Source organism: Cyrtonyx montezumae, unplaced genomic scaffold, assembly GCF_038088225.1.
Source record: "Cyrtonyx montezumae isolate F1298 unplaced genomic scaffold, pur_monq_1.0 scaffold_3, whole genome shotgun sequence".
Classification (NCBI taxonomy): Eukaryota; Metazoa; Chordata; class Aves; order Galliformes; family Odontophoridae; genus Cyrtonyx; species Cyrtonyx montezumae.
Window position 1 is genome coordinate 50,184,824 of NW_027072034.1, and position 20,988 is coordinate 50,205,811.

A 20,988-nucleotide genomic window follows, 5' to 3' on the forward strand; every position below is an offset into this window, starting at 1 on the left:
GGGAATATGCAACCGGACAGTGCAAGGGCAGGAGCAGCTGAGCGTGTGTGTGCAGCCATGCACTGCAGCCCCTGAAAGCAGATCTTGGCTGAAAGGAGCTTCCTGGCTCCCGTGTGAGGGCATCTGTGTGTCTTTGTATAGGTATGCATGTGTATAAACACAACATCTTTGTACCTTTACAAGCATATACAATATGCTAAAATATTTTCTGTGTGTGTGTAGTATACATTTAAGTTAAAAAAAAATCTGTTTCTGAATCAGGACATACCTTTTAAATAGTGAGGGTTTATGTTTTCTTGGAGAAAAGCCTAGGTAGTGATTAAGAGACATCTTTCACAGCTCAGAGCACTGCAGAAGTGCTGTTTTGCAAAATTGATTTTTTTTTTCTTATGGATTTGGAGTGAAGACTGCAGTTCCCTTTTCTCCTTTCCACTCCTTTCCTGATTGCATCCTGTACACACGCCTCCTGGCTGATGGAGGTCCTTGGATGGCTCCCCTCTTCCCTCCAGATCAAGCAGCAGTCGTACCATGGGCTTGGCAAGCCATCAGACCTGGTCCTCACATTGGAAAGTGTGCACTTAAGTGTATAAATTGCATGCACTCTTATGCCAGCATAGAGACTTTAGGACACCACACTCTTTTGAACACGTTGCCTTCAGTCTGCTTCATATCTCTGCCTGGGAGACGAACCTGTGACCAGTCCAGCTGTGGAGGCAGTAGGAGCAGCTGCAATCACTGGCAAACAATGCGTGGAGAGGGAGCACCCCGAGGCACCAGCCTGTGGGATTTGTCCATCTTCCCTTCCCAGCCTCAAATCCCTGGAGAAGAAGGCAGCAGCAACCAGAGGCAGCAGGGAGCGGTCTGGGAGCTGTCCTCTGCTGTCTTAGGTACAAAGTCTGTTGACGTCAATCAGCAATGCGGTGCAGCACTCAGAGCAGTGTCCTTTGGGGAGTTCTGAAATCAGAATCGCGTTTCGTGGCCAAGGTTGCAGCAAGCTTACATATGCTTGAAGTGTCTCTTTACACAATCGGAAGAGTTGAATCTTCTTTTATTCTTTTTTCCTTAGCCGTGCAGCCCTCATCTCCTCTCACTCTCTTTCGTTTCTTTCTTCACATCTTTTTTTTTTTTCCCTTTTTTCTTCCCCCTGACTGCCCTCTAAATGTAAAAAGCAAAGAGGATGTCAACATCAAGCGCTCTGTAAGGTGCTCGCCTGTATCGTGGTTCACTTTGTCGCTCGCAGCCAGTAGGTGGAGCACATCCACTGTTGCAAGTGCCGTCTGGAGTTTTTATTTTATCATCTCCTTCTCCTCTTCCTGTAAAACGATTTATCATTTCTACTGCAGTGAATCAGTAGTTGCAAGGTAGTGCAACACTATACAAAGCAGCTAATCTTGGCTGGACCTCAGCACTATGCCGTTGTGACTCATGTCAGACCACACGGGGCCAAACACTGGTGGATCTAGATGAGAGAGAAAATCTGATAAAGAGCAGGCGTTTAACAGTTTCCAGCTTTCTGCAGTGTTCTTTTTCTTTATTATTTTTATTTATATCTATATATATCTATTTATATATATTTATATCGCTCCACAAGTGAGTGCAAGTCTCGGGGCTGGAGTGGCCAGGCTCTCCTGCCTTGCAGGGCTGGGGATGCAGCCGTGCTGACCCTTGCCTCTCTCAGGTCTGACACCTCTGAGGCTGAAATGCTGGCCAAAGGGCTCTCACACTTCTGAAATGGAGTGCAAGCGTTCTGATCAGCCCTTGGGCAGCAGCAGGGCCTTCCCTTTCCCACTGGCACAGGATATATGAGAAATCTTAGGCCATCCATCATTTCTTCCTGGGGTTTTACTTTCTGGCGTATTTTTCACAAGTCTAGGGAAAAGAAAAAATCAACAGCAACAATAAAAAAGCACAGACTTGCCCTTAGGGAAAGAAATCCATCTTTAGTCTTTAGCTTTAGACATTTTAGTCTTTTCACACGGCCCAGTTTATAGTTTCATGGTTCACAGGGTCTCAGCTAACATGAGTGGCATCCCTAGTGTCTTTCCAAAGCAGCATCTCCTCACCAGCCACATCTCACCTCCACCTCCAGACCGGGTTCACCTCTGGAGAATGTTGGTCATTACCATAGATATTCATCTTTCATTTCCAGAGTAGTTTGAAAGATGCCTTGGCAGTGCTGTCATGAGGCAGACTGATGCTTAGCACTTCCAGCATGTCCCTCCCTTGCACACGCTGTATAAATATTCACTGATGATTCATGATGCCAGCAAGGAAAGCACAAAGTAGAACCAAGAGCTCTGGTGTGCCCTCATTCAGCCAGACTGGCCCGGCCTGTTCCCGCAGCGCTTAGCGGAGGCTGGCACGTCCACGCCAGAAATAACCTGGCTGCTTTGCCTCCTGCTTTGAGCAGATTGGTTTTGTCACTGACTTTCCTGGTGCCGAGTCCATCCTGACTCAGCAGAAATGCTGCTAGCATTTGCTTTGGACTGCGTCCCCACAGGGTCAGACCCTCTGAACCCACTTTCTCATGGCGAGAAAGTGCTATACATAAGCCCTGTACCATTCTGTTTTCAGCAGTGAGACACAACACAGCCCTTGTGCTGGTGGCTGTGCTGTAAGCAGTGTGTGCCCTTGGAGATAAGACCACATCAGGCATCCCTTTGGCAGCCGTACAGCAGCCGTGCAAGCAAGAGGACAGTTCTGCTCTTAGCTACACCAGCGGTTCCCTTAAAGTTTCTTGCTCTTTCCCCACTCCTTGTTTTGCTGTGTCCATGACTGCTGTATCAAAGCATATGGCTCCAATAAAGGCTTGGATGTGGGGGTGTTGGTGCACCTCAGGCCAGCAGTGGAGGCTCACGTTGCGCATGACACTGACATTTCTTCTCCACACGGTGACATGGCTGCTAGAGGGGAAAAATAACAGAGGCACCTGAATGTAATGCACTGCAGCCAGCAGACACTGCTGTGTGCATTTTCCAGAGTTCATTTTATTCCCTGTAGTCTCCCTCCAAATTAAAAGTGGTCTGGTTATTTACATTTGAAAATTGGATGATATGCTGGACTGCTATTTCTGTATTGACTCTGCGCTGGTAATATGTTCGGAAATTGCCTGCCTGCTGCAGATAGGCACTGCCTGCCTGGAGACGTTTGGATTTCTTCTATCAGCATCACAGAGGGAGATGCGAGAAATAGGAAAGGACACTTGATTGTTTGCCCTTCCCTCCATCCATCTGTAACAGAGAAGCCTTTGTTGTGTGATACATCCGACTGATGCACACCACCAGCCACTGCTCTGCCTCCTGAAAAGGGCAAAAGCTAGCTGAATTTTCAACCAGATGTGAGTGAACTTTCCTTTTCTTTTTTAAACTGTAGCTGCAGTTAGCTCATCTCACTGCACGTGTGCTAGCTAGAGCCAATTGCTAGGTAGCCCAGGCAGCACCTGGGCCTGTGGGCCAGCAGGACACAGCATGCAGTTGGGTGCCCAAGATGGCCATTGGGCCTCACTGCCCTGCTTGTGTACCACCACATTTGTGCCACGCACCTCACACACTCAGTGGCGTTGAGCTGGTAGGGTGGAGTCCAGAAATGACATCATTTTTGCATCAAGTTACAAACCGTGTGTGTTGGGGACAGCTGAGAGCTGGAGAGGGGAAGTGCTGCTCCTGTAACGGGCTTAAGGACGGAGTAATGCTAAAGGCACTCAGCTTCACGAGGAAGGTTTCCACAAGGAGCAAACAGCAAGGGGCTATGTGCCCAGGCAGTGTCACAGAGCTGCCCAGCGCGTACACTGACAAATGGTGAAAACCCCTGTGGAAAGTCAGGAGTGGATTTCAAATGATTTGCTGCTCAGTCAGGAGGCTGCAGTTGTTGTAAATCATCACTGGTTTGACCGTGTCCTTTGGAGCTGGAAAGGCACGGGTTAATAAAAGTTTGATTATATATTTTCCTATGTGACCCCTGCTGCTTCCACACACATTCGTGCCCCCAGCTGCTCCGCGAACTGCAGTGCAATCACCAGAGGGTGGTAAAGGAGCTGTGCTGCCTGGAGAATTCAGCAGCTTTGTACTGCCATGGAGAGAAATATTTATTTGCTTAGCTGTGACTGAAGAGAATATTCCCTGTGTGCAGGGGTGTTTGATGATCATATATGGATGCGTTTAGCGTGATCAGTCATGGTTTTACACACCAGAACAGCACGACGTTGTGCCCAGACACTGTATGAGATATTACCTGTGTGTGGGAGCGAGTGTGTTTCACGGCAATTTGTTAGCTCCCACAGTTTTAAAGCTTTTTTCTTTTAGATTTGTCTGTCAGGAACTGAGAAATTTCAAGCGAGGAATGCTGTGCTCCTTTCTCTGCTGTTTCCTGCCTTTGCTGGAGTGCAGCATAAGAATTGGGGCCTCGCATCCTGGGTGAATAACTGAAGTGCAACCCTTGGCACAGTCAAGTGCTCCAAATTAAGATGCTGGTTTGTGCGTACAGAAACGATGCTCATCAGAGCTTAGCAGAGTTCAGTGGAGTTCAGAGGAGAATCAGGAAATTGCACGTTAATGAATGGCTGCCTTGCACAACAGCACTTGGCTGGTTCTCCTGCCTCAGCCAGCAAAGCTCCACACGAGCCTTTCATAAATTAAACTGTTTCTGCCTTAAAGAAGCCTCTGCTGCGGGCACACTTGCTAAACAAAGTTCCCAATTGCCTGGTTGACCTTCAAATGATCTTTAAAAATGCCTGGACCCACACGTAGGCCTGACCTCCTCTGTCATCTACCCCATCCAGTGCACCAGGTCTCCTCCAGCACCCACTCCATCACAAAGCATCCCTTGTCTGCTCTTTCCCATACTGATATTCCCACTACTTGGGGTTAAAGGAGAAGCCCAGTTTAGGGGCAATAACATGACTTTGTTCTGAGTTTCTTCTTCACAGTGCAGGTGATGGAGCACTGGCACAGTCTGCCCAGAGAGGTCGTGGAGTCACCTGCTGTGGAGGTGTTCAAGACCCACCTGGACACCTACCTGTGCAACCTGGGCTATGGAGCTGCTTTGGCAGGGGGGTTGGATCCAATGATCCTAGAGGTCCCTTCCAACCCCTACAATTCTGTGATCCTTGGAGTCTACCCCCTGCTCTGTGCTTCTGTAAAAGCTGACTTGATGTATTAACCCTTTCCTCAAGCCCTCCGTGAGCTCTGGTAACTGCATCAGTACTGCTGATAGCATCATGCACATATTCATCCTAAGTAGGTTATCCTTCATGCTGTGCAGCTTCAAATCTTGCTGCAATTTATCAGCGGGCAGGGACATCTTGGGGATGAGCCTCTATCTCTGCTCCGCGTCACAGGATAATGTGCTACAGAAAATGAATCCCAGCTGTGGGATTTGTCAGTTTCTTGTGTAGAAATACACACAAAAATATACGTAACTCAGGTGATCAATTGGTGGTTCAGGCTGTGATTCTGCAGTTCCCATACAATCTCCATAGAAGGAGACTCCACAACCTCTCTGTTGCCCACAGTTAAGAAATTCCAAGCATAGGTAGTGTCCTTAACCTAAAAGCCACTCTCCAAAAAGAGGCAGCGAGGATTCTTAATGCTAGAAATTTCACCCTGTGTGGAAGCAATAGGTCGCACACAGCCATACACACTCTGTCCTTAAGGTTTACAGCCTAGAGCCAGGGGTGAGTGGAAGCCTTCGCTCTGGGATGTTGTGTGGGGCAAAATGACACGAGCAAAGGATTTTTTACTGAGCCTCTTCTTGCTCACAGTGCCTTTGGGAGGGCTCACTTCTGTGCTATTCCTTTTGTCAGTGACACAACTCTGAGCAAGGGATGAGGAAGAAGGTGTCTCTTGAACACGCCTGACCTAGCAGGGAGGAAGGCTATTGTGGTAAATAGGCTCCTAATGGGCAAAGCACAGCCCTCTCTGTGTGAGTGGCACGTGCAGTCAGATCACAGTCATGACTCACTTGCAGGAAAGAAACTGTCGGAAAGGATGGAAAAGATCGTGGCTGACAGCACTACCACAGTGCATTTGCAGTGGCAGGGCAGTGGGGCTCAAATACTTGGCGCAAATGGGATGGGTCTGCCAGCAAAAGCATCCTGCAGATGCAAGGCAAGGAACGAGGTGTGTGGGTCGTTCACAGAGCCCAGCTGGAGAGAAACTCAGTGCACTGGAGCTGAGCAAATGTCCCCTTACCCATGGAGATGGAAAACTTCCATTAGGGCTGGGGGGAATGGGCAGGAAGGCCACCGGAGCACAGCAGCTAACAGTCTGGAAAAAATAACACGGAGTAGCTCATGCCATAATGAAACAGCCGCCTTAGAAGTAACTGATGCGGGTTGCTTAATGGCCATGATTTCTTTTCTTGGACAAAAGAAAAGAAGCCCTTTACTGTAGGCTAACCAGAGGGTGGCTTTTGTAGCCTGCTGTTAAAGGGGCTTCCTTCTCAACTTTGAAATCACCGTGTTATTCTTTCAGAGGTAATTGCCACAGTTAATGGGAAGCCATATTTACAGTGGGACAGAGATACCCTATTTTGCCCTTTTCCCCTTCATCTGCCTCAATGTTATCTCTGTTTGCTGCTGCGGTGCCCATGGCAACAGCTTCACGTTAGCTGCTGGCCCCTGACATGACTGGTTGTAGCCCAGCCCAGCAAGCTGGCAACCCCTGGCTTAAAATGCAAGCTATGGAACAAAAGTCACTAAGAAAATCCATAGCTATGACTTCAGTGACACGCAGTGCCCTGCCAGGGGCTGAGGAGCAGGCAGAGAGCCTGGCACGATGGGCAGGAGCCTGCCTTGGAGGCACAGCTCAGACCCAGCCTGTAAGCAGCTGTGGTTCACATTTTTCCCTGAGGTCATTGGCCTGTGTGGGTACCTTGTGACCATAGGGGCTGGCCTTGCAGGTACACGTGGTCTTTTCCTGTGTAGTGTTTTTGCTAATATTTTTGCTTCATTATTTTCTCAGGACCATGAATTTCCAAGCTCGTATTGGTAGGAAAGAAAAAGAGGCAGTTTCACGTCTTATCACCTGCAGCTGGTTGCAGCCTTTATCTAGACATTCTCTGCTGGGTGCAGTGGGGAATGATACCGTGGTCATTAATCTTCTGTGCAAAAGAAGTATCCCCTCCATCAGTGTTCGAATAAAACCATTTGTCTGGTGAATGAAGCACGACTAAAAATGATCCTTCTGCAGAAGTAAAGATCCGCTCGTAATGATGTTTTTGATTATGTATTAGCACTGCCATGGATCATCAGGAAGGGCATCTCTAAGTAGTGCAAGCTTAGCTGCAAATCTTTAGATCTCAAATGGCTGTAATGTTATTGTGGGTTGTATTGCTGCTGTTCTCACCTCAAACAATGCATCCTAACACTGCCCGTGTATATGCATGTACCTGTGCAAAGCTCTTTACATCCACAGCACTTGACTGCTGTTCCCATACAATCCTTTTGGGTCCCACTGCCCCATCCCTGGAGGCACTCAAGGCCAGGTTGGATGGGGCCCTGGGCAGCCTGAGCTGCTGGGGGCAGCCCTGCCTACGACATGGGTTGGGCTGGGTGAGCTTTCAGGTCCCTTCTAACCCAAACTGTTCTGTGACTCTGTGGTCCTAGGAGTCCTGTCCCAAGTGTCCAGCCTGGCACTGGGCAGGGAGCTTTGTCACTGCAATGCTCCCCAGCTAGTCACACTTTAAGGCTCCACTGCTCATCAGCCTCCAAGAGGAGAAAGAAGAGCTTTTGTCCTGCTGATGTGGGAGCAAGAAACTCTGCCTTCCTGAGGATGCAAAAGAAGGCTGAGGAGTGACCCGTAGTGGCTGGCAGGAGTTGACATGGTGACAGCAACTCTGTGGCAGAAGGGCGCACAGAAACTGAGCTGGTTTGTGCCAGGGACCAAACTCTCTTCTTGTTTCATAGAGATCTAAGTGACTCATTTAACACTTCACATTGCTGGTTTGGATTCAAGTAGAGCACATGGAAGGAAACATACAGGAATGCTGAAGGAATAAACACATGATTTTCTGGTTATTTTCCTTTGATGGAGAGAGAGAAGGGAGAACATTACATAGTGGATTGCTTAAGCCAATATATAGGGAGAATTTCTTGGGCACAGCTTGCAGAAGGCATGTGCAGGCAAGTAAATAAATGGTGCATCCACTGTAATGCTCAGTCAATGAAAGGAAGTCCTTAACCTGTCATACTGTTACTAGCTGACTGGCACATACGAGCCTTGGCTTGGCAAGAAGTAAGGATTTAGGCAATAGGCTGAAACAGCCGCGTGGTGTATTTGTGAAGCCTCACGGCTCACTTGCACAGCTCCGTGATTCCCTTGCACCTCATCCCTCCCTTAGCCACAACTGCTTTTTAACCACGTTTTCAGAACTAAATGTGTGCTGAAAGCTGGCCAGCTGTACTATTGGCTTACAGGGATTGCACCCACACCTGTCTCGCAGTTACAGCTCTTCTTAATGAGCTGATCTGCTTGCTCGGAGCTGAAGCAAGCTCCCGAGGGAATCTTGAGTGCTCTGTGCTGGGAGGGAGGTCTCATGTGGAGACAAGGTGCCGGCTGACACTTGGGAAGTGAATTACCACCAGTGCTGTGACACATGGAGGGTACAAGACATGGTGGCCTCAGTGGGGATGGCTGCGGGACCCTGCCACCCCCACACCCCAGGGTTGCTTCTCCGGGTTAACATGTTGGGACTTGCAAATAACGGGGCCGGGGGAGCAGGCAGCTCGGAGCAGACGGCAGGAAGGCAGCACGCTCCACCTCACAGTTCAGTCTTATCAGAAGAAGATACACAAAGATACTGTTGGGCTTTTCGTTCGCTTACCGCATTACTTCTGAAGGGCAGAGCTCACAGCGTGACTCGCGGTGCAACTGAGCGGCGCTAGAGTATGAAAACCTGCGTGCACTGCTTGGCTATGAGACAGGATGCACGTGATCAGCCTCAGTCTGATCACAGACTGAGCCCCTCAGAGGGGATCTGGGACGCGGTGGGCACCGCATGGGCACACGGAGAACCTCAAGAGCATCAGACCTTCTATAACGTAACTGCGTGCTTTATTGGTATACACAGTAAAGCAGTATATCATACAATAGTAAGGCATATATTTGGTGAAAGTTGATATGTTGTGAAAAATGCAGTAAAACAGAAGTTTATAAAAATAATTAGTAAATGTTACAGTGTCGGTGTTAAAACACAATATATTATGATATCCAAGTAATAAACCAGTACTGAGTAACAATGAAAGAACATGCCATATGGTATTTATGTATTCAATTACGCTGATTATGTTTTACAGTTTAATACTCTGTCATTATAAGGAACATGAAATAATTCCCAAATTATGCTTAAAAAAGCAGTGATAAAGCTTTCAATTTCTTAAATAAGTTTTTTGACAAACTCACTCCAAAACTAAGACCTACAAAGTAAAACAAACAGAACAAAACCCTGATGAAAACAACCGTGCAATCCATCTTCCTCCGTTTGTTTTCTCAAGAGAAGGTTTAAGTAGGGGGCACAAGGGGGGAAAAAATGAGAAGAAACCCATCTCTTTCTCCGATCTCAGACTAAACCTTCTGGTAAAGAAGACCACGAGAACTACATGGGGTTCGTACTGCAGTAAAGTGTTAAAAAAGCTCTTCATTACGAAAGCAGAGGTTTGGGGGGGGGGAGGGGATTGTACTTACTCTCTGTGAATGATTAGCATTCTTACTTAATGATGAGACCCGTTCACACAATGGACGAGTGGTGATGATGGAACAAATCCGTACATAATTGTCAGGAACACCACAAAACCAAAGTGAGGTAGAAATAGCATGAGTAGCCATGTTCAATGTTAACTAGCATTCAAAATAAAATCTTCCCCAAGTTTAATTACACTTGATACAAGAAGAGGTAACAGATTTTTACTTTGCAATATAAAGTCAGACGGTGTGTTTCTATGTACCTAAGATAAAATTAAAAGCTGGTTAAGATAATGAAGTGGTAAAGCTTTTGCTGACAGCACCTCATACCCGAACCTACCTCTCAAGAGCTGCAGTAACGCTGGCTAATCTGGTTTTCTATCAGGTCCTCTCTTTCTCACTTTATTGTTAATTGTGCGGTATTACTTGTAGAGAGAAATGGGGAAGGAGAAAGCATCAGGGCCTTCCTTTTGAAGATAAATATCTCGGGGAGCAGTGTGGCTACCTTCACCTGATCACCATACACATATAAGAACAGCAGTTAACTCTTCTACAGCCCTCCTCAGAGGTTGCTGGCTGCATTACAGCTCCTCGGGACCAGCTGCTCCAGCAGGCTGAGACAGACATTGCGGAAAGGTCCGCTTTTATTTTCCAGAGGATCACGTGGCTCTGCAGCACTGGAAGCCGTACAAGCAAAGGTGCTCTGTGAGTAACCCACTTGTGCTTCGTGTCAGAAGCCGATCCCACGTGGGGTCAGGAGGGAACTCATCCCTTTCTTCTCTCATGCGCAGTGAGGTGATGCTAACGGTGGCGGCGGGCGGAGAGAGCCGTACTCAGCTTCTGCTGAAGCTCTGGGCGCTGGCTGCGGCCAGCAGATACCGGACACTGAGGTCCAAAGGTGTCATCCTGTAAGGCAATTCTACGTTCCTTCACTGAGGACATTCAGGAATCTAGTCAGCAGAGGAAATGCTGGCGCACTGGACATCATTAAATTCTTTCCTTCTTTCTTCTGTTTTTTTTCTTTCTTCTCATTATTTTTTTGCAGGCTCTGTCGCGTAATGTGCTCTTTCATTTAATTATTGCCAACTACAGTGTGATTCGTGTGATCATTAATTTCACTGGAAAGAAGCGAAATAACCACCTTCACTGGAAGTCCAGGAGGTTTTATTTTTTTAAAGCCAGCCCTACTCAGACAAAACCAATGAGAAATGTGAAGTCGGCCGTTTTGGTGTCGCTGCAGGAAATGCTTTTTTCTTGTTCTCCTCTTTGACAGGCCAGGAAAAGAACACGGAACATGAATCCCTCTCTGATGCAGCTGCAGAGCTGAAATGATACTTAAACAAATGCACTGCCTCAGTCTTTTCTTTTTTTTTTTTTTTTTTGTATTTTTTTAAAGGGGGTTTCTATAAACAATTATTTTTATAAAGCACACTTTAGTTTACAATCTTTCTTTATAACTGATATAAATTTTTTGTTTTTGTTTTTTTAAACAACCCGAAATGCGTTCCATATAAAGAAATGGCAAGTTATTCAGCTATCAAGATTTTACATGTAGTTTTCTTATAATTTTTGTACAATTGCATAGACGTGTAAAACCTGCCATTGTTAACAAAACAGAAACAGACTTAGGAAACTACTGAAATCTACAGTATAGTACCACTACCCTTCACAAAAATATAGATTTGTTTTCTTGTAAACTCTTACAGTCTAATCCTCTTTGTAGTATGAATATTATAAAAACCATGCGGGACGCCTGAAGTTGTAAAACACATCTTGCTATTCTAACACCTTGTCGTCAGTCATCACCGTAACTAAGGTTTCCATTGCTCTTCCCAGGTCATCTGCCATGTGGAAAAGGCTCCCTACATTGTGGCCTGAAAAAGAAAGGCAAAGAAGAGGGCGTTAAACGAGGAAGGCCGTCTTAGGGAAAAGGCCAAGTACAGACATGTTGCTCTCAGGAGCAGCTCACTGTCGCCCCCAGCACGGTACGCTACGGAGCACTGTTTCTAAAAGTCTCCTGTATGAGCATATGTCATCATTAGCAAAAGCTGCCAATTTCCTCAAGCACTTGACAGCAACGCTGGCTGGAACAGCTAGTGTAACCTACACTGACAATAAGCCAGCGTGTTTGCATTCCAGCAAAAATCCCCAGTGGGGATGAAAGCGTATCATAACAAACGTTCACCAAAAGCCGCAATTAAATCCAACAGTATCACCAAAAACCTTCCAACTGGTGGTGCAAGCATTTGACCGTTCAATGTTCTATCAAGGAGAAAAACAGGAAACAGATCAGCGGTAATTAACTACTTCATTAAATGCAAGAGGTCCCAGCAGGATGTCCGCACTGATAGCTAGAACAAAGTAAACGGCTGCAGCTTACTCAGCCTCTTTGGTAATAGTTTCTGTAATGTCCTCTGCCTCGTAGAAGGCAGTCCAGCAGAACTAAAGATGCCCAGTTATCAAGTAACTACACACAGGCCTCCCACAGAGAAGGGACAAATAAAGGCAGACTACAGCTCAGAAGACAGAATCTGTAACTTCTTCTCACACTCATTTCACCAAGGGAAAGTTAAAGGTCACAATGCTGACAGCAGTACTCACAGAATCACAGAACCGTAGGGGTTGGAAGGGACCTCCAGAGCTCATGGAGTCCAACCCCCTGCCAAAGCAGCTCCCTAGCCCAGGTTGCACAGGTAGGCGTCCAGGCGGGTCTGGAACGTCTCCAGAGAAGGAGACTCCACCACCTCTCTGTGCAGAACTTCCTATGGTTCAGTTTGTGGCCATTTCTCCTCGTCCTATCGCCACACACTGCTGAGAAGAGTAATAAATTGCTTCGACAAAATTAAAGACTTAATTAAGGGTAGGAAGATTGAACTGCCAATTGCTGTCAGCTTAGGCACCTGGCACACCCTGCTGGTCTCCAGCTGCTGTCCAGAAGATGTTGGGTCTCCTCTAAACCCAGTGGCAGTTCTACAGCCCTCTATGACTGTCTGAAACACCCCTGAAACTTCTCAAATGACAGAGATCGTGGTTCAAACAACTGAAGCCCACCTGGAGCCTCCTTCCTGAAAGTGCATGACTGAAGAGGGAATATGGCAGAGATTTAGACACGCTAAAGGATAAGCATCCAATTCAAGACTTCTTGCAAGGACACGGAAGAACAAGCAGACAGAAAGCCTTAAACAGAAGAAAATTATATTCCACGAAGCACATAATTACATTATTGAACTCACTGGCACAAGCTGATGTAGAGGCCAAACATATAAATGAGTTAAAAAAGGAGTTAGAAAATAATCATGGAAGAAGGACTAATTCAGATGCAAGGAAGTGTGTGTGACCTCCAACTCTAGCAGGCCCCAAGCAGCAGAGTGCCAGCAAGTGACAGTATTTAACAGGGGAAGCATTACTCAATAAAACTCCATGTTGCTATGGACTGGGAGGTTTGATTTACTCCCTGAGAGTACTTGCAGTAGAGCATTTCTTTGGGAGAGCACTGAAGGCACAACGCTGTCTGCCCACGGCTCTGCTTCCCAGGAATGTGCCTGCCTGCATGCTGAGCACTCACCACGATCCATGAGGAAGGAGCACCCAAATGAAGACAGGACAAGACCACGACATCCAAGATGGACCTTTTATGCACCTTACTACCTGCACCCTGCAGATGCCTGAATACTAACACTGCCCACCTACAGGGCTGCTGTCCCTCCTGATGCAGTTGCTGTCTTCTAACAAGAAACCCTTCCCTGTGGGACAAATCACCTCACTGACACAAGCTGGAAGACAAGTCCACTCTCTTCCAAATGTTCAAATATTGTGGTAATCATGCACTGCTGGCAATGCTGCAGCGCACAGAAGCTTGGAGTGATATCAGTTAATATTCACTGGCGTATACTGAACAGGAAAAAGATGACCTCAGCAATGTCCAGGGAAGTTTCTTCCAGAGAACTACTACTGCTTTTTATGTTCCAATATGCACTAATTTTGAAGTGGCTCTTTTGAACGTAGCGTTCCTTACACAAAATTATGCCTGCTCAACAAGTATTCCACTTCACAAGGAGCTGTGTGCAGTGCCCAATATCGAGACAAAGAAATACTTGGTTCTAATGTAATGCTATCTCCCTTCCTGCACTACTGTGCAGAAAAAAAGAGACACATCACACAATCATTTCGTATAGAAAACGTTAATGTATGGTCATCCTGCTAATCCTATGCAGGAACCTGTAATTCGCTCATAAGCATGTCAAGGAACAGCATATGAAAAATTCCTGCCAAGTTTTGGTCAAAACATAGCTTAGATGTGAGGGATAATATTTCTTGCACCAGGCAGGCTGTCATTAAATGCTAGCACGAACTTTCAGAAGCAATTGTAGTAATGGCCCTTAATCTTCATTTACCTCTATTACAGCGCAATCCCTCTGGCTGAGATCAATCCAGGAAATCTCACCGCAGAAAGAGAAAATCTCAACGTCGTAGGAAAGCTATAATCCTGGATTGGAGATCCTCTGGTAAACTGAAACAGAACTGCCACTGGTCTGCTCTACTTACCTGAACCTCTGATATGCTTAGGTATATTTGTAGCAAATGGTACCAATGGATAACAGGATAACCGTGCTATAAACTGACTAATCTGCAGCATCCCTACAAATACACTGACCCTGCAAGCTCCTCTAAAGCAACCTCTAGCTTTAAATGCTGTTCTTCCTTGCCTGCAGCACCCTACAGACGTGGGGCAGGAAGGGGGCTGTCAGTGGGTAATCTGCAGAGGGAGCAGACATTGCTTCAGGGATCGTGGGTGCTCATTCAGGTTCACAGTGATGACTGATTCTGGAATCAATACCCAAATTTTCTGGGAGTCCCAAGGCCACACATCTCCAGCTCAGAAAGAGTTATCACCCAAACTGCAACCAAACTGCTAAAGCCCATCTTCACAAAAATTCAGTACTACTTAATAATATTTTGTTCTGTCAGAGAGAGAGCTGTAAAGGTAACAAAAGCTGATTTCATAGGAAAAGTCTAGGTCTTGAAAGAAAAACTTAAAACGTAAGAAAGTCTTTCAGAAGCGTGCCACAGCAGGTACAAATTGCTAAATTGTTCAGGCAACTGAAACACAATTCAAGATGCATCCAGAGATCCCTAGTTATTCTTTCACTGCATAAAAATTATGGGCATGTATGCTAGTGCTTTTTTCTTTTTTTCTGTTAATTGCTGCCATATTTTTGAGATAACCACGCTTCGAATCAGTTCTCCCTCCACAAAAGCTGTGCAGCGTTACGCTGGGGTGATTAACCAGATATGACTCCCTCTCCATGTTCTGCCTGTATCATGGGTCATAACTTCCTCTGCAGAGAAGCGGAACAATTGTGCCTCTCCTCCTGAGCCATCTGAGTTTACAGCTCAGAGCATGACCATAAACCACCACTGACTGCAGTTTATGTTAACAGCTGGACTGTAAAGTGCATCGGCCTTGGCACTGTGGTCCCAGGACAGCGCAGGAAGGGAGGATGAGCCAGTTTGGCTGTGTCCTAGCTGTTCCACCAACCAACCCTTAGCTGGGCATCACTGCCCCGCCAGCAGCTTGTATGTAAATGAGAACAGCAGAGCTCTAAGGGGTGGTGGCCCAGGAGCCTGTGCCCTGCAGTGGAGGAAGAATGGGGTGAGGGGGCTAACAGCTGGCTCTGAGCTCGCTGCCCCCTCGTGACATTGTTCTGCAGCTGCCAGCATTAAGCCTTCCACTTCTTTCTAACATTAGCTGCTTCCGTATTTATTCACTGATGTCTACTGTGCTTCAAATCTGCTCCTTCTGAAGACCTGTCACTGTTTTGCATTTCGCTGTCTGGGGAAGAGGTGTTTACTGCTGAACTATGTTAGTGTTAATGATGCCACCAGCCCTGGAGCAGCTTTGCAACACAAAATAAAAGATGAAAGTCCTTCTTTCTTACCTTAGGCTCCCTTATAACAGCACCACAGGCAGATCAGGAAAGCAGGCTAATTTAGATTCATGACTTCTCACCTGCTTGCACAGAAGAGTGCAGTGTTTCACAGATTTTCTGCAAATTCTCTGTGGACAGCTATCAGCTCTGTGGGTACACAGCTCAGGCTGGAGCCTGGCTGCCCTTGCTCTAGGGCACCTTGGCTTCCGAGCTCCTTTCCTATGGCAGACATGACCTGAGCAACCTTCTGAATAATGCAGTGAAAATTTATCAGGGATGAGTGCTGGGGGGTGGGGGATGGTGGAGTCACTTGCACAAGGGAGTAAAAGATAAGACAAGACTGCAAACAGTTGAAAACAACACAGAATCATAGAATAGCTCAGGTTGGAAGTTGCCTTAAAGATCACTCAGCTCCAACCTGTGCCATGGGCAGGGCTGCCCCCCACCAGCTCAGGCTGCTCAGGGCCGCATCCAACCTGGCCTTAAGTGCCTCCAGGGATGGGGCACCACAGCTCTTTAGTGCCTCACCACCACATGAGTAAAGAATTTCTTCTCGCCTGAATGTCCCCTCTTTTAGTTTGAAGCCATTCCCTGTTGTCCTATCAGTATGTGCCCACGGAAAAAGCCAATCCCCTTCCTGCTTGTAAGCTCCCCTCAAGTCCTGGAAGGGCACAATGAGGTTTCCTCGCAGCCTTCTCTTCTCCAACACGAACAATCCTCAGCCTGGCTTCATAGGAGAGGTGCTCCAGCCCTCTGATCATCTTTGTGGCCCTAACATAAGCAATCATTTCCTGGTACTGTATATGTAATGAATATATTTTTCTGTAATGCCTATTATCTACCTAAAAGCTCAAATTAATTGTTTTTTTTTTCTTTAAACACTTGCTCACTTGCCTGCTGTGAGACTGAAACATAAGACACAGACGTTTTTAATTAAAAAGCAAATGAGAAAAAAATGCCATCCCTAAAGCACTTAGAAAAACATATATCATAGCTTTACAGCCATTATTATTAATATTTTTAATATCCTTTCACTAAAGAAGGCATTAATTCCATTTGTAACTTTTTTTTTTTTACATTAAGGCTGAGGAGGTTTCATCCATGCTTTAGGCACTAGAAGATTGAATGATGTTATTTAAGAAAAACACTAGTGCAGTCTTTGAATTGCAGCAGCATCGCTCTGTATGGGCAAGGAGACTATTAGCTGATACCTGTAAAATGGAGGGAATACTAATACAAGAGTGTTTGCTTTGAAAGCGGGAGATACTTATTTCTGCAGACAGTAGCTCCATCATTTCTGCTCACAAACAGAATGATGTGTTCCATATCTGCTGAATTTGCTTTAGAGGCGATACTGGAATTAAGGCCCTTGGGTGAGGGCACAGTAATTGAATATCAATCTCCCAGTACAGCTTGTCACAGAAATAAACGTGGAGTACTCAGCCTCCAATGAGTGGACAGAACATAAATTAAGAAAGCCCAGAGCAGCACAGTCTCTTTTCAGCAGCACAGACTTCTAACTCCTTCCCTGCAAAAGAAAAATCCTTTCTGTTGGTGGCTTGGATTTTGATGCCCTTATTCATATTGAGTTAATGCCAGGAAATCCACGGGATTACACATGAAGACAATACCTAATGTGCGAAATGGGATCAAAACCTGGCCTAGAGAGTTTAAAATTGCATGATCTGACAATGCACAAATGGACTCATGCATAAAGCAAAAGCTGTTCTGTAACTTACCTCATACACTCCACGAGCACGCAGAGAACTGTGCTTTATATTCAGCTCTGCAAGTTACTAAGCACCCTCTGGAACCATCAGCGAGCACAAACACAACTGGAGGGCAATATGCAATTCACTGAAGAAACGAGTGCTTTTAGGGTTATGCTGCTGGAATGCAATTGGGTAAAAAGGGGGCCATTTTTCTAACCTTCATATTGTTAATTGTATCAAACGTCCACAGCAGAAGAACCTTCTTTTTCTGCACGATACGCATACATATGAATGAGGATAATGGAAAGCAATGAGCTGTTTTGCTGAACTGGAGAACAATTCTCAGACCGTATGCGAAGGGCTGAGTATGAAATCAATTTCACACCATGTCTGAAGTGGTGCAGACCGATGACATGCCAAGCATCCTTTTTTCATCCCTTTGAAAGGACCTGACCTTTGAGGGCAGACGTAATCTGTACCGAGGATCTCACTCCTCCAAATACCTGTGGCAAGCTGCTACAGCAAATGCAGAGAACTGCTGTATTTCAAGGCATCGCATCACAACAAATCCTGGCTTACCCCGTGTAGCGTGGGGGTGAACAAGGGGCTCACAACAGCTCAGCCAAACATCCGATGTAGTGCATTTTCATAAGCTCACCCTGCTGCACCAGCCAGCATCTGCCAACTGGGTTACCTTTCAGTTCTGCCTCAGCCATACCGAGCATCCTCTGTACGAGAAAGGACATTTCACAGCTACCTGCAACTGCACGCGGGCAGTCCCTGAATATGGCATCTTTAACAATGATTTTCCCTGTGAATTCATGTTTTGAAACACTGTCTCTGGTTGGAGAATGAAGTACACCTTCACAGAGGAAAAAATGCAGGCTTTCTGGAGATACTTTAAAAGGTGCTCTGACAACACACCACAAAACATTTTCCTCCATTAACCATGAACAGAAATCAAAATCTACTTTGCATCAAAGCAACCACGTCCAAAGTGCCCATTGAGAACCACTGCCTGTTCACATCGCTGAAAGCAACACTGTGGGTCTGGTGAATGTTAGTAGCATTCTTCACTGTGCAACGGTGCATCAGTTAATTAAAACACCTGAATCTCTTGTACCTCTCAACTCTCGCTGCGTTGAAGAAAAAGAATCGATTATCTCATTACTGCGGCTCATGGTTGGTACACTGGCACACAGATGTAAATAGAACTGCAAGTGTGTGAACAGAACAGTAACGGATGTGGGTGTCTCTGTTTTGTTTACACATGGGAAAACCAGAACGTAAGTGAATTACAGCAGTGTTATTTGCTGACCGCATTTGTCACATGAAGGTTTACTTTCAACGTATTGCTTTCTCCTCCCCGTCCCTGAGTTTCTGTCTTCGGGAGGATGCGAGGAAAGGCACATCCCTGGGCTAACACTGTCTCTGTGGAAAGTTGAGAGGTACGCTGCTGTTAGAGCACACGTGGGAAATGCACTCGGCAAAACCAAAGGAAACTAAAACCACAAGAAGACAATCCCCGCCCTTTAACGAACCCAAGCAAATCGTGCTGCTGTCACACGCATGCTGGGCACAAAAAGCAAGATGTGACAAACAGAAGCCATGGCAGTGAGCTTGCATCTCACTAACCTCTCTCATTGGCTTTCCAGGGGCATTTCTTCCTTTAGGAACAGAGAGAGGAAGTGGAAGAAATATCAGAAAAGAAAAAAAAAACAACAACACACACATGAATATATTCTTCATTTCGTAAAAGACACTTCAGTTTCCATTTAGGAACTTTACATAAAATAACTGCATTTCTGCTTTAAACAAAGACTGAAAGTACACTGAAGTCCACTGACAATTCTGAGCTGATTTATTCAAGAACAGTTCTGTAATCTGCTGTTTGGTTTTAACTTAGCAAAAACACTTGAGAAAACCTCTAAAACCAACACACAGCCCTTTCAGTTGAGGATAAGGATGAAAGAGAAAATCTGATTCACATTCTGGGCATGCACATTCTGTCAATTTGTGTACTTCTTCCAATTAGCATTGGTGGTAAAATCATGTTTATCCAACTTCTATTTTGAAACACATCTCTTGATCAGTGCCTACACAAGTATGTGTGTAGGCAATGTATCCACATGTACATTCATGTATACACATAGGTGTATTCACACACATTTTTCACCTAAAGCCATTAGATGGAATATTACTGTTCTCACATTCAGGATAAGTGTACAGAAGGTATTTCCAACAAGTCGATCTGCATGCATTTAACAATGAGAGAGCAAAGGTACGAAGAAGGAGGAAAATGAAGTAAAAAGGAAAAAAAGGAAAGCTTCTCAACAATTCTAAGTTGCAACAAGAAAACCGAGCAGACAGTAACGACTGCAGCTGAAAAGATGTCCCTTACAAACCTTCCTAGAAGCCACACTTTGATCCAACAGATTCTTCTCAAACACTTGTTGTGGTGTGCTTTGCTTTAAGAGAAGGAAGTTGGGTGGGTATCAACAGCTGAAACACTTCCCCCTGTACCCACTGTGTGTCCAGCGACAACAGACACTCGCCACCTCCAGAAGCCGTGTTCCACTGCCACTGGTACATTACTGAAGCACTGGTACTGCCAGACCACACGTCTTAGGCAGAAGGGTCTCTAAGGCAGACACTTTCAAGGAAGAGAAAGATCTTTGCCCCCAGAGCTGCTGTAAATAATGTCATTGTAAATGTATGAGACAACTGGGGCAGAGAAAGCTATGCAAAAGAGAAGACACTGGTCAACACAACAGAGACCTAATTGCTGTCAAGTTTCGGAAGGCATCACGGCCCGCAGTAGAAAGGCAGGGAAATAAGTTTGCAAGTGTTTCACAAAGAGCAGAAAAAGGGTCAGCAGCCTCATGAATCTGTGCAGCTTTAGATCAGTGCAGAGCACAAAGCATCCACTGCACTGCTCCTCTTGCACAGAACGCAGGAGAGAGGCAGGCTCTAGAGGAGAGATCTGCAAACAGTCCTTTTTATTCTTAAAAGTGGATTGAAGCGTTACGACATTTATTAATGTATTTTCAGTTTACATCAGGACTGAGTACTCAATGTCAGGAAGGATCTAGCCCTCCACATCACTACTGCAGAACTCTGCAGAGCAGCTCAGCTGCTACGAACAGTACAGCACTCTGCCCCAGGAGAGCTGTAAGGAATCTCAGTCACCTGGGCCAAGAGATGTGCTACAGAGGACCACAGCACGGAGAGGAGGAATACGCTCCAGAAGAAGCCAAGCTAGCTCAACTGGAAGAGTATTTCCAGAGCTCCCTACAGTGTAATTACTACAGTGTATTCTTCTAATTCAGTACGTTGTGGAAAGAAAAGTCTGAGTCATGAGCCGTTTAGCTGCCAGAATAAGAGAAATTCTGTTATTTGCAGTGATCAAAGCTGCTAGTCCCACTTACAACATTATCCCATTCATGACAGAGCAACAGAGGCTGGCTGATGCAAGGCTGAGAGAAAAGAACATGTCTGCTATGCTTTTATGTGAACGAGATAAAAGTGAAGCGTAACTTACACTATTCTTAGTGCCATTTATTTCATGCCATAGGATCCTGTAATTTCGCTGCATGAGACAACATCTGTATTAGGCAGCACTCTGTTAAATAATTATGGTGAATGCTGATCCCTCCCTAAAGGTGTCCA

At 45.8% G+C, this 20,988-nt stretch overlaps 2 protein-coding genes across 16 annotated transcripts in view; one reads left to right on the top strand and one right to left on the bottom strand.

Moving 5' to 3' along the window:
• Window positions 1–20,988, top strand: part of GK (glycerol kinase) — a 499,514-nt gene that overhangs the window by 159,044 nt on the left and 319,482 nt on the right. The gene's annotated exons all lie outside the window — the stretch shown is intronic.
• The window catches only part of DMD (dystrophin), a 961,436-nt gene continuing 951,484 nt past the window's right edge, over window positions 11,037–20,988 (bottom strand). For 7 of the 15 annotated variants that reach the window (XM_065741530.1, XM_065741533.1, XM_065741532.1 and 4 more), the window contains 2 exons: window positions 18,955–18,986; window positions 11,499–11,551 (listed from right to left, as the gene is read on the bottom strand). Coding sequence is in view for 8 of the 15 variants with exons in the window: in XM_065741531.1 (XP_065597603.1) it covers window positions 11,454–11,551 (98 nt within the window). In the remaining 7 variants the exon portion in view is untranslated. Of the gene's footprint in view, window positions 11,552–18,954; window positions 18,987–20,988 lie in introns of all 15 variants that reach the window. The other 8 variants (XM_065741536.1, XM_065741534.1, XM_065741541.1 and 5 more) reach the window with 2 other exon arrangements.